The sequence below is a fragment of the Falco biarmicus genome, chromosome 1, assembly GCF_023638135.1.
Source record: "Falco biarmicus isolate bFalBia1 chromosome 1, bFalBia1.pri, whole genome shotgun sequence".
Taxonomy (NCBI): domain Eukaryota; kingdom Metazoa; phylum Chordata; class Aves; order Falconiformes; family Falconidae; genus Falco; species Falco biarmicus.
The window spans coordinates 27,758,404-27,771,344 of record NC_079288.1 but is presented as its reverse complement, the minus strand read 5'-3'; the positions used below and the strand labels follow the sequence as shown (position 1 = coordinate 27,771,344).

Here is a 12,941-nt window from a genome sequence, read left to right as displayed (position 1 = left end):
CCAGTAGAGGGGGATGGCAGTGGGCAAGCAGCTCGTCCTGCCTGAGCAGCTCCATTTTCTTTGGGAGAGCTGCTGGGAAGCCTGGGCTCAGGGCTAGGGTGCAGAAGCACACCGAATGAGCATCCATCTGTCCCGGGCTTTCCTCTCCTGCCAGGGCAAGGCTGCAGCAGACAGATCTTCACCGGAGCAGGATGTGGATAGAGCAGACCAGCCCCACGGGACTGTGCAAGAACATCCTGAACAACTTGTCTGTTAACAAGCTGTGAAACAAGGCAGACAGACAGGCAGCTGGTGGCCTGTCCTCTGAAATGAAGGACACCTTCCCTTAGCAACACAGCAGAAAGGGGCTGCTGTCTGCAAAGCAGTTCTCCTTCACTTCATCCTGGCTTATGCAGACTGCGGTGCCCCGACACCGGGTTAGGTGCAGGGCTGCAGTGAGAGCAGTTGAAGCACCTGTATCACACAAGTCACCTCCCTGCATCTGATCTAGGCATCACCCACGTGCACATCAGCTTGAAAAATTATGTTGTGAAGCAGGTCATTTTGGGAAGGGCTCTGGAAAGCCAGTTACGAGCAGCAGCTGAACCACAGCAACCTGAGTCAGAGTGATGCCAAATCCTCCCTCACCCTCCTGCAGCCTCCCCAGAGCCTTCCTAACACTCTCTGCTTTGCTCTCCATCTCAGCAGAGAGTAGCACACAGCACGGACCTGTGCCCAGGGCCTCACAGCACTGCAGCATGGCTGGAGACGTCCCAGGCTTCAGCTGGGATCCCAGACCTCCAGCTCCATGGGGTCCAGTGTTTTACCTTAGGACATGTTAAAGATTGTTCTGTCTCTCTTTAAATTACATTGTTGGCCAAACACTTCTTCCCTTTGAGCTGGCAGGGGGAACAATGAGCACCCTGCACAGTGGGTGCTGCTGGGGCAGGCAGAGGGGCTCCCTGCCCTTCTGTGCCTCTTTGGCAGGAGTCCAATGGCATTTTCTTGTGGCTGGTTTGACCACATGTGTGTGACCTCCCTCTGAAAGCAGCAGTAGAAAAGCAGCTTCATTGGGCTCTGCCAGCACCCTCCCCAAGGGATGTCGATCCTGGCCTAGCACAGCCAACACAAGGACTTTGAAGCACTTTTGTTTGCCACCCACAGCAGATCTAACCCCCCCTGGCACACACACTGCTCCCCACTGCTGTCCCAAGGCCATGGCTGGAAGTATGGCAGGTCACCATCACTGCTGCTATGGGTGCTGGCCACGGCTGCACCCTGGGGTGTCTGCTCCTGAGCTGTGGTCTGCTGGAAATGTCGGCTTTGTCCCTGTGCACCACTCTGCTAATGAAGGGGGATGGGCAGGTACCGCCAACAGCCCCAGGGCTTGCCCTGTGCACTGCATTTGATACTGGTTCGGTTCATCCTGGTGCTGGCTCTGCCGAAGCCCTAAAGCAGGGCAAGGGGGTGGGTGCTTGTCAGGGTGCCATCCTTCACCCTTCATCCTTCATCCTGCCCGTCTGGTGGGCGACCCCCCCACATTGCTTCTGTGTCCCTCGGACCGAAGCAGGGACACATTCCTGCCTTACCGAGCACCCTGTGCCTGGCAAATCAAGTGGTTAAAGACACAGAATTCTCTCCCCACTGAATTCAGCAATTTCATACTGCTGACAAGAGTGTAAATCCATCCTGATGGACTGGAAAATTGGAAAGCCAGTGCTCATGCTGTATTTCCTATAGACATCTATCTGAACTCCTGAAAGATATATTTATTGGCAGGCTCCAGTTCCAGCCATGTAACTGCACGTTATGCTAATTAAAATATAACCTGTGTTTTGTAACAGGATTTCCTTGGTGGCTCACCGAGCCACTTTCAATCCTTTATCAGCAGTCCTGGCTAACCGGGGAGGTCCCAGCAGACTGGGGGTTAGCCAGTGTGATGTCCATCTACAAGAAGGGCTGGAAAGAGGGAACCTCTGGGAACTGGAGACCTGTCAGCCTGACCTCAGTGCCAGGGAAGGTTATGGAGCAGATCATATTGAGTCCCATCATGCAGCATGTGCAGGACAGCCACGGGATCAGGCCCAGTCAGCATGGGGTTATGGAAGGCAGGTCCTGCTTGACCAGCCTGATCTTCTTCTATGACAAGGTGACCTGCCTAGCGGATGGGGGAAAGCTGTGGATGTTCTCTGCCTGGACTTTACTAAAGCCTTTGACACTGTCTTCTACAGCATTCTCCTGGAGAAACTGGCTGCTCCTGGCTGGGATGGATGTGCTCTGCACTGGGTAAGAGGCTGGCTGGCTGGCCTGGTCAAAGAGCTGTGGTGGATGGAGTTACATCCCGCTGGCAGCCGGGCACACGGGGTGTCCCTAGGGTTCAGTACTGAGGCCAGTCCTGTTTAATATCTTTATTGATGATCTGGATGAGGGAATCACGTGCCCCCTCAGTAAGTTTGAGATGAGACCAAGTTGGGGGCAGTGTTGATGTGCTGGAGGGCAGGAGGCTCTGCAGGGGGGGCTGGGCAGGCTGGGTCGATGGGCTGAGGCTAGTTGTATGAGGTTCAACACAGCTCAGTGCCAGGTCCTGCCCATGGGTCACACCAACCCCAGACAATGCTACAGGCTTGGGGAAGAGCGGCTGGAAAGCCGCCCGGTGGGAAAGGACCTGGGAGTGCTGGTCAACAGCCAGCTGAACATGATCCAGCTGTGTGCCCAGGTGGCCAGGAAGGCCAACAGCATCCTGGCTTGTATCTGAAACAGTGTGGCCAGCAGGACCAGCGCAGTGACCCCCCTGTACCTGGCACTGGTAAGGCCTCACCTCAAATCTTGGGTTCAGGTTTGGGACATTCACTCCAAGACAGACACTGAGGGGCTGCAGTGTGTCTAGAAATGGGCAGTGGGACTGGGGAGGGGGCTGGAGCACAAGCCCTGTGAGAAGCAGCTGAGGGCACTGGGGCTCTTTAACCTGGAGAGGAGGCTCAGGGAGGACCTGATTGCTCCCTACAGCTGCCTGACAGGGGGTTGTAGCCAGCTAGGGGTCGGTCTCTTCTCCCAGATAACAAGCAACTGGACAATAGGAAATGGCCTGAAGTTGCACCAGGGGAGGTTTAGATTGAGTATTAGGAAAAAATTCTTCACCAAAAGGGTGATCAAGCATTGGAATAGGCTGCCCAGGGAGGTGGTGGAGTCACGATCCCTGGGGATATTTAAAAGACATGTAGATGTGGCATTTAGGGACATAGTTTAGTGGTGGCCTTGGCAGTGCTGGGTTAACAGTTGGGCTCAATGATCCTAAAGGTCTTTTCCAACTTAAACAATTCTATGATGCTATTATACTGTTCAGTAACCACTTTCAGATATTTGAAAAATAAAATCACATCAAGTAAATTACTTTTGGATTGCTCACAGAAGGTTAGTCTCTTTTTTTTTTTTTTTCCCCAAAGCCCACTGGAACTGGCTGTACTCATTGCAATGACACAGGATGTAAAATACACCGATTTCTGAGGATGCTTGCAGTCTAGATCAAAAGCTGCATGTTATTTAATCATACAGAGCCCATTTAATTTAAAAAAAATATATCTGTTTGTTCAAAATGGGATAATGAAGCGCCACAGGCTCTGACCCTGAATAACCGCAGGAATAACCCTGCCCTCTGGCAGGACATGCCATTCTCACACCAGACATTTTTGATGCCCGTGTTACCCATCCAGTGATGCCCTGCCATGCCTCTGTGCATACTGGCTCTTCCATGACTTATTATCTATTAATTTCTGAACCCAGCGGAATCTGACTTAGAGCTACAAGGGATGGATTATACACTGGTATGTTCTGCACTTCCCTTTTTACACAGTTTGCTTTTATAAGACCTCTGTGTGGCATTCTGTATGCCAAGCGAGCTTGTTTAGCTTAATTGGTCTACAGCCTGCCTCTTCAGCCCCATGTACGCGTATCAAATTCTGCACTGACAAAGTTAAAAATGTATAGAAGGAAACATCTTTGGCATCCACAAAACATACACTTTAAATAGCATCTTCATATATTCATAAAGGCAGCAATACAGGAGAAGTAGAGAGCTGAGAGATACTAATTTCATTTGCTACTGATCCAGACTTTCCTGATTCTTTCTGCCAAGGGGGAGAGAAGGAAGAGGAGACATTTATTAGGGCCTCTGATACCTCTCCATCAGACAAGTTCCGTTCCCTGTTATCTCTGGCCGCACAGCCCACTGGCAGCCTGACTGTGAGCTATTATCTCTTTGCTTGAGATGGTACCACTTGGGGTGCAGCTGACTGCAGTGAGAGCACACTGCTCACTTGTTGCAGCACTCGATGAGTTCATGCTCGGTTTTCCTTCCTGCTGGACACACCTGATTGTCTGGAAAAATTCTCCCATGACGCTGCGCTCACCACAAAGCCAGGTGATCCCCTGTAGCTCGCTATTCTGCTCGACAACTAGCCTGGAGGTGCCCAAATGCCTTGAAGAAGAGCAGGGGGAGCCCAGGTGACCGGGCTAGGTGGAGCCCGATGCTCAGCACTCCCCGAGTTGCTTCTCTGCAATCGGCAAGCAGCCTCAGGAAGGATTTGCTGGTCTCATCGCAACCTCTAGTGGACACCCCAAACGGGATATATTTAGAAACCCCGGACCTCCCAGGGGGTCTGGCTGTGTCCCCACCGTCCCCAGCGCCCGGGTTTTGCCCAGCATCGGTCCCAGTCCAAGCTCACCCGGGCAGCACGGGCTCACAGGCAGCACTGCTGCCCTCCCCTGCCTGCAGCTGCCGGACTGGACGTGGCCTGCTTGCACGCCCCGTGGTTGCACGCTGTATTCACGGCGCTGAATAAGTATCCATGCCTGTGACAGCGCTCTTTGCACGCTGCTGCCCGGAGCCTCCTGGCACAAGTCCTTGCGAAGGGACGTGCCTCTGCTGCCTGTTCTGCTGCTGTGCTCCGTGCTGGTGGGTGGCTGTAAGCGGATGCTGAGAGGAGAGGCTTTCACACCTCCTCTGTGTTGATCTAAATGGCTTCACAAGTGCAAAGCACCAAAAAGCCACCAGCTGAGCGACCGATGGGTGCAAGTCATGTGAAATTAGTTGTTTCTTGAAAGCACGAACTGAAAGAGCAGGCAGACAGAGCACAACAAACCCTCTCTGCAGGGTCTGATCCTGCTCCCCCTCACAGTTTAAGAACAGCAGGGTTTGCTAATCTGAGCCCCGGCTGTGACCTCCTACAAACAGATCGACAAGCCACCCCCTGGGGAATGGGGAGAGCTGCCACGTCACTGTCAGCTCCAGAGCTGCATGTGCAAGAGTTTGGGATTTTACAGCAATAATTCGCCAAACCTTGTAAACGGTCAACTATTTATCAACTATTTATCAGCTCCCTCTCTGCCAAGGAAAGAGGACTTCAGTACGCTGTGTTCTCCTGCCCTGAGATTTATGACAGATCGTGCTTGCCATAAGGGCCAAATCCTGTTCCTGAGGAGCTGAGCTTCCTGCTGATGCTCCCAGGAGGTGCTCGGGACTGGGGCACCACCACCCCCCCCGCCTCTGGAGCACGAGGCAGCACTGGAGCTGTAAGCCCTGTCCTGGGCCCTGCACTCTCCCGGTTTGTTTGCCCAGCTCCCCCGGCCCCCCTGGCAGCACGGGGACTATCGCTGTACACACACATCTCCTGCAGCAGCTCACCAGCAGCCTGGATGAGATCGTTTGTGTAACATGCTGGAGAAATGTGTCTTGCTATTTGCTCCGACACTGAGACAGGATGCCAGCGATTGGAGATAGAGACTTCAGACCTGATTCCTTCATATATACATGCATGTCCATACACAGAACACAAACCCATGCAGGTGAGAGAGAAAATGCCATAATCTATGCCCAGTTTTGCTTTTTTACATGGAAAGAAGGATGGTTTCTGTAATATAATACCTATATGGAGAGCCAGGTTTGAGACCAAAAAAGTCAGTCTTTTAATGCGATCTGAACATGAGAACAGAAACCAAAGCCGAGCGGGCAGCACTGCACAGCCCTCCTGCCACCAAGAGCTGTTAATCTTTGCTAAAAACGCACCATCGGCCCTAGAGGTCAGCTCCCGGGCCCTGCACAAACACTGCAGCACAGGCAGGCACCGAGGCCGTTCTCCCTCTGAGCAGCCCGCACCGTAACCACGGCCAGCAGCGCACCAGACCCGGCCGCTGCTCCCCACCGCCGCCTTCCAGTGACCGGAGGCCGGGAGCAGGCACCACTCTAGAGATCTTTAAGCACCGCGCTAGTTTGCAATGACTTTGTCAAGTCACCCGCAAACAGGTCCCGGAGCCTATTCTTAGGTCTGCCATCACGGCAGGGGGAGAGGGAGCGGATCTGCGTGGAAACGTGGAACACGTGGAATGAACATGCAGCCCCTGGGTAAACATGCACCACCCCACGGCCACCCTCTGCATGCCACTGCCGGTGGGACGGGAGCAGCGGCGAGGACCTGGCACCGAGGACACCGGGAGCTGGGGACACCAGGGGCTGGGGACAGGGGCGGGATGGAGGCGGAGGGTCCGCAGGGCCCCCGGGGGACACGGCCCCCGTTGCGCAGCGATCGCCGTTAGGACTCGGGTGCCCGGGCGGCCCCGGCAGGACCCGGGCGGGCTGCGGGAGCTGTCCGCGCCTCGGTGCTGAGCCGCCGCTGTCCCGCCGGGCCCCGCCGCCACCGGTGCCGGTGCCGGTGCCAGCGCTGTCCTCTCCAAGGAATGCCAGAAGTTTCAGCCCGGCCCGGGGAGCAGCAGAAACAGGGGGTGCCCGGTCGGCGGTAGCACGGCAGGTTCCAGCATCCCCTCCCGGTTCGAGCTCCCACTCCCCGGCCACGGCTGCGTCCCCCCTCACCCCCGCCCCGGCCGGTGCCCCCTTCCCCGGCAGCGCTCGCACCCCCGACCGGCAGACGCAGGGCCCCGGCGGCCGTGCCCGAGGAGCCCCCGCTCTGCTCCGCGCCTCAGCCCCTGCCCGCTCCGCCCCGCTTACCTGGCCGCGGGGCCGCGGGGCTGCCCAGCAGCAGGGCGAGCAGGCAGAGCCCGCGGGGCCCCGGCATGGTGCGGCGGCGGCGGGCGCGGCGGAGCCTCCGCGCTGCTGCGAGCCGAGCCGAGCCGAGCCGAGCCGAGCCGAGCCGAGCCGAGCCGAGCCGAGCCGAACCGAGCCGAGCCGAGCCGAACCGAGCCGAGCGGGGCCGGGCCGGGGGCGGGGGCCGGGGCTGCCGCCGGAGCCGGAGCGGGCGCGGGGAGCGGCGGAGGGCGGAGAGGAGCGGCGCGGCGCGGCGTGGAGCGGTGCGGAGCGAGCGGCGGGGGAGGGCGCCGGTGGCCGCCCCGGTCCCCGCGCAGCGTCGCGCGCTCCGGCCCCGCCCGCGCCTCCCCCGGCCCCCCCGGCTGGCCCCAGCCCCAGCCCCAGCGACCCGCCGCTTTTCCTCGGCCCGGGTCTGCCCCGGCGACCCGCAGCCCCCTACGTATCTCCTCAGCCGCCCCCGGTCCCCCGTGGCTTCCTCCGTTCCCCAAGGCTCCGGGGGCCCCGGTACCCCCCCAGCCTGCGGGGGGGGGGGGGGGGGGGGGGGCTGTGCTCCCTGCTGCAGGCCTCGCTCAGCCTGTGCCCAGTCTCCTGTATCATTCCACTGTCCCTTGTCCCCAAGCCCCCCTCAGCACCCCAAGCCTACTTCAGCATCTCCAAACCCTCTCAGCATCCCAAGCCCCTCTCAGCACCTGAAGCCCCTCTCAGCACCCAAAACCCCTCTCAGCATCCCCCCCACCCAGCACCTGAGGCCCCTCTCAGCACCCCAAGCCCCTCTTGCCTCCCTACTTAAGCCCATCTTTATCCCTTTTCCCTCTCCTCGGGTTCCCCACAAGCAGGCTGTCAATAGGGCAGTGGTGCTGGGGGGGGGGGGGGGGGGGGGGGGGCTGATGCAGGCCCCCTGCGCCCCTTGGGATCATGGGTGCCCCAGAGTCCGGTCTGGCTGCTGGAGCCAGCAAAGCCCGGCAACAGGGAGCTGCCCAGCCACGGTGGGTGGTGGGCTCCAGGCACATGAGAGCTCACAGTTTGTGGAAGCTGAGCAGGAACCCCCAATGACGTGGGGCTGGCACCATGGCCATGGGTGAGCACTGGCGTCTCCTTAGCCCTGCAGCAAGAGAAGCAATGTGCAGTCCCTGCTCAGCACCCTGGCCCCGGAGCTCCACAACCTTCTTGCCTACAGGTTGGAGCGTGGGCCTGATGGCTCTCAGATGCTCCCTTCCTGCTCTGGCCCTGGTCCCTTCTGGTCCATCCCTGCTGCCCAGGCCAGCAGAAGCTGCAGTAAGCTAGGAGCTTCCAGCAGGCCCCTCCTGAGCCTGTCAGAGCACACGGTGCAATTACACTGACTTTCATAAGAACAGGAACAGAGATTTCATGGTCCTGAAATCCCAAATCCTACCCTGAAATGTTTATTGTAAACCACCTCCCGGTAAGAGCTGCCTGGTTCTCCCAGCCACTCTGCCAGTCAAGTCAAACAGCCAGAACAATGTTACAAAGCTCAACACAAGTGTCAAACACCACAAGATTGAGGTCAGCCTTCCCCCCAAATAGCCAGTTTGTTGATGCTGCCATCTGAGAAGTCCCTGCTACCTTCGAGAGAGCAATTACACTGATCTCGGTTACCTCAGCAACAATAATCACATACTGGTATCACTACAGATGCCACCACGCAGAACACATCAAGTCAAGAAACCATCCAAACATGGGGACCGATCCTGCTGCCCTTTTCCCTGCTGGGCTCTGCAGTGTTCCTCCACCCCGGGAGAAGCAGCAGCCGCGGGATTCTGAGGAGCGTGAGGCAGGCTGTGTGGGCAGCGGGGTCATTTGCATTCCCTGTGTCACTCCTCACTGCTGCCAGCTGGGAGCAGTTGGGCAGCAGGCGAGAGAAGGACAAAATAAGAAAGGGAGAGAAATCACCAAGAGGTGCAGTGTATTATTTAACACTGTCATTTTCATATACAAAGTGGGATTCGCTTGCTCAGAGGTTTAATTTGGTCTAACAAAGCTATCTGAGACACAACGAGCGCAGCCTGCTCTGGTCCCCTCTCTGCTCTATCCCCAGCTTCCTTCCCAACCTGACGTTATTAAAGATAAAAGTTGTCTCTCATTTAGCAGTTTTCCTTGAGTGATTTTTATTATGTTCATCTGCATTGTAGTAAACTCTTTAAGATAGCCAGATAATAATACCAGCGCCATGGTAACAGGCAGGAAAAAAGAACAAATGCTGTATTTGTAATGCAGAAATGCCCACTAAGTGGCAAAAGTTGTTAGTGATGGAGAGGGAATGGTTAAACTCAAGCCGTGGCTCACCAACTGGGATTAGGGAGTGCTGCCTAATTCCGGCTCCCCACTGGCACGGCACCCCATGAGCCTGGGACATCAAGCCTGGCACCAGCTGGGGTTTGCTGCTGCTCTTCGAGAGCCGGTGTGGCTCTTGGGGTGTGTTTCCAGACTCCCCGCAGTGCCTGTGGCTGGGGGGGAGGGATGTCGCTGGCTGCTGGGGATGGTGCTTGCCTGGTGAGCCCGGGGCTCTCACAGTGGTGCTGGGGACCCCTCGCCCCTCCAGCAGCTTCACTGAGGCCTTGAGTGAGCTTGGAGGCAGTGGGGAGGTGGGAGCGCATGCGGGGGTATGGGGTGGGAAGCACCGTGGGATGCACTCCCTGTAGCTGGTGTGTAACTGGGTGATTTGAATCATTTTCCTCCTGCAGCCTCCCCGCACAGCCAGTGCTGAGGTCTAATGACCTGTGAAATTTCAGCCTGAGAAACAACGTCCATGTCTGCAGTGGGGGAGCCATCCGCCTCGATGTTTCCCAGGTCACCACACTCCTGTTGCCCCCACCAAAACACCGGGGCCTTCCTGCCTGCAGCCAGGACCCACTGCCCAGAGCCCCCTCCAGCCACACCAGCTCCTCCAGCACTGCACATGGCCATGCACCGCTGTGCACCACTGCGTGTGCAGCTCGGCTGCATACAGGGAGCACCAGTGGCCAAAGTGTGTGAGATGGTGGCTTCACAAGCAGGCAGCCACACGGCTGTGTGTAAGAAAAGGAGAAATCGTTATTGCTTCTTTGACAGTCCTCAGGGCTGCAGATGTTTGTGTGGTCAGAAACCTGGGGTATTCAAAAGGAAATAAAGAGAATAGTCCCCTGAGGCCACTTTAGTGGGCATTGTTCTAATTAGCACCATGTTCACTGGTGGTTACCTCAGACCTTTGATTAACAGTGAAGAAAATCAATAAGCACACTAAAAATTCAGATAAGTTTCACAGCTAATTTTAATTTCACATTTTAATCTTGTATTAATGTCAATCTTAATTACCATAATTAAGTCAGATGTGACTTAGGAGGAGAAGCTTGAAGATAAGATGTTACAAGAAAGACAGTGTCTTTCTGGTGAGCAGACAAGTGCTGCTCACTGCAGTTTGGGATGCAGTTGATGCCGGTGAGCCAGGGGCAGCTGTGGGGGAGCATGGGGCACCGCGCTTCCCCATCCCTCCCATTGTGTCCAGTCTTGCCTGGCTCCCTGCCTGGGGCCTGTCCCCTGCGATGCTAGCAAGAGCCTGAAGCCCCTCAGACCTGCTTTGCCCCCATTTCAGGGTGCCCAAGCCTTCAGCCACCTCCCAGCTGCCTCTCTTTGGCGCACAGGAGCACAAGGAGGTGTCAGCCCCACAATGCTGGCCATGCCTGAGCTCCACTTGTCACAGCTGGTAAGATCCATGAGATCCAAACTGCCTGGAAAATCAATCTCTCATTTAATTTCATGACGGTGATGCAGCAGCCCAGTGTTGCTGCATTTGCTCTGCAGTTACACCTATTGATCACCATCTACTCCCAGCTCCCTGCACCTTGCGGGGCAGGAGCAGCACTAGCTGAGGCTCCATGCAGCCTGGGCATTGCCCAAGGACCCTGCAGACACCTCTGCCTTGAGCCTGGCAGCATCTGTCCCACAGTGGGGTGGGACTGGCACTGCAGCCACTGGACCCCCCGGCACCTCCCGGGTGGCGGGCAGAGACCGGGCAGGCACAGGGCACAGCACAGCATTGGCGCACCCGCCAAGCGGGGTTGTTTGCTGTGCTGAAACCTGCAAGTGCAGGAGCAGGGACGGTGCAGAGACACCTTCTGTGCGTCTGCACACCCCGGGGCTGGCCGTCCCCATCTGGGCAGGGGGGCTGCGGGGGTTTCGCCCAGGGTGTTTGCTGTGCTGCCAGCAAGAGAGCCAGCGCCCTTGCAGGTTTTACTTTCCCCCAACCATGCTATGAACCTCGCCGAGTGCCCAGCCTGCAGAAGCACTAACAAGCTGATTCCCTGCATCTAAAGCTTTCTAGCTCAGCTGAGAGGCTGGGAACCCTTGGCTGCCTCTGGTGATTTTATGGATAGTGACACATCTCTGGGCCCTTGTTCCCAGCCCTGAGGGTGTCCCCTGCAAGGACAGCCAAGTCATCCCTGAGCCCAGGCCGAAGCATCACTGTTAGCTGCCAGTCAGTGGTGTCGGGCAGGTGGGGATGCACCAGCTGCAGCCGAGCAGGGATGCAGAAAGCAAACCCACATCAGCTGCACTCCAGCAGCATATGCCCAGAGCAGGGGGCCACGGTGGCACCTCCAGTGCTGCGGGAAGGAGCTTTCCCAGTTTGGGCACAGCAGTTTCTCCTGATGAGCCAAGACCTCCACCCTGAGCTACCAGAAGTGGAGCACCTCACAGCTTAAAGACGAGTTGGGTGCAGGTCCCTTTCCCCAGTGCCAGTGTAAAGAGGGCAGGGGCTCTGAGCAGAGATGCTGTCGGCCAGCAGCAAGGTGGGTTTTCACTGGTTCTTGTGGGGCAGTGGGGCCCCAGTGCTGGCGAGTACACGGCAGCCCTGGGTTGGAGAGAGGGATGGAGGGGTGGGGAGGACAGACCTGTTTGGGACCCCAGGCTAGTACAGCTGCTCCATGCTGTAAAGAGGAGTTCCTTTGAGGGCACAGGGGCAGACATGGGGTGCCAGGCTCCTGCCCTCTCAAGCCCTTGGTGCACATACATGGCCAGCTTCCTCCCTACAGCTTTCCTGGGAGGCTTTCACCACCTTTTCTGCAGTGCCTGGAGAGGCTTCAATGGCAGAAGGAAGCGGAAAAATAACCTCAGCTTTAGACTTGGAAGCTGAGGTCTCCTGGAGTGAAGCTGAATGGAGGCTCTGAGGAGCAGTCTCCAGGCTCTGCTGGCTGGGGGGCATCTTTGGTGAGTGGTAATATTGTCCCAGGGCAGAAAAGGCCTTTGTCCCTCTGAGATGGCAAAGCCACTCCAGCCTTTGGCTTTTGGAGCAGGCTGCATCCCTGCTCTGCCTTACAAATGCCAGCCCTGAATGGGGGGTTTGAGTCCCAGGCCAGGCTCAGTTCCAACCCCTTTGAGTGAGTGCCTGCAGGCACAGCTGGGGGCCCTTTCAGGAGGGAAGTCCTTGTTCCTTGTCAACAGGAGAAGACTTTGCACAGCTCAAAAATAGGCTCTCTATTGCTCATTGGGGTTTGGAGGGGGCTGAGCGAAACAAACCCGCTGCAGAGATGGAAGGCAGCAGCGTCCCTGTGGAGCAGGAGGGAAGGGACCCCATGGGCAGCCTGCCTGGGGTGCTAGGTGGCCCACCCCCCCATCTGCTCCTTGGCCAAGCAACCAGGCAAGGCCTGGCGGCTGTGACTCACGGCATCACCTCTGCACTGCACCTCAACATCCCTCGGCTGAGCAATGGCTCACAGCATGGCTTTGCAGGGATGAGTCCCCGTGGCACATCCCAGGGAGCCATCCCGCTACTGGAGCAAATGCTTTCATCGGGCAGCAGGGATGAAGCCTGAGAGCACCTACCTGAGCCTGCGGCACCTTAATTCCCCAGCCATAAAACAGGCATTGTTTTATCCTTTATGCATAATTCACAGCTTAATTAACTAAAGCTCTTCATGGCAGCACCCAGAGAGGC

The 12,941-nt window shown here is 57.0% G+C and overlaps 1 protein-coding gene across 2 annotated transcripts in view; it reads right to left on the bottom strand.

Annotated features, from left to right (window-relative positions):
* SEZ6L (seizure related 6 homolog like) overlaps positions 1–7,374 on the bottom strand; it is a 50,847-nt gene extending 43,473 nt beyond the window's left edge. For both annotated transcript variants that reach the window (XM_056326744.1, XM_056326745.1), the window contains exon 1: positions 6,977–7,374. In XM_056326744.1, coding sequence (XP_056182719.1) covers positions 6,977–7,043 — 67 coding nt within the window. In that variant the 5' untranslated portion in view covers positions 7,044–7,374. The remainder of the gene's footprint in view (positions 1–6,976) is intronic.
* Positions 7,375–12,941: the final 5,567 nt, after the last annotated feature.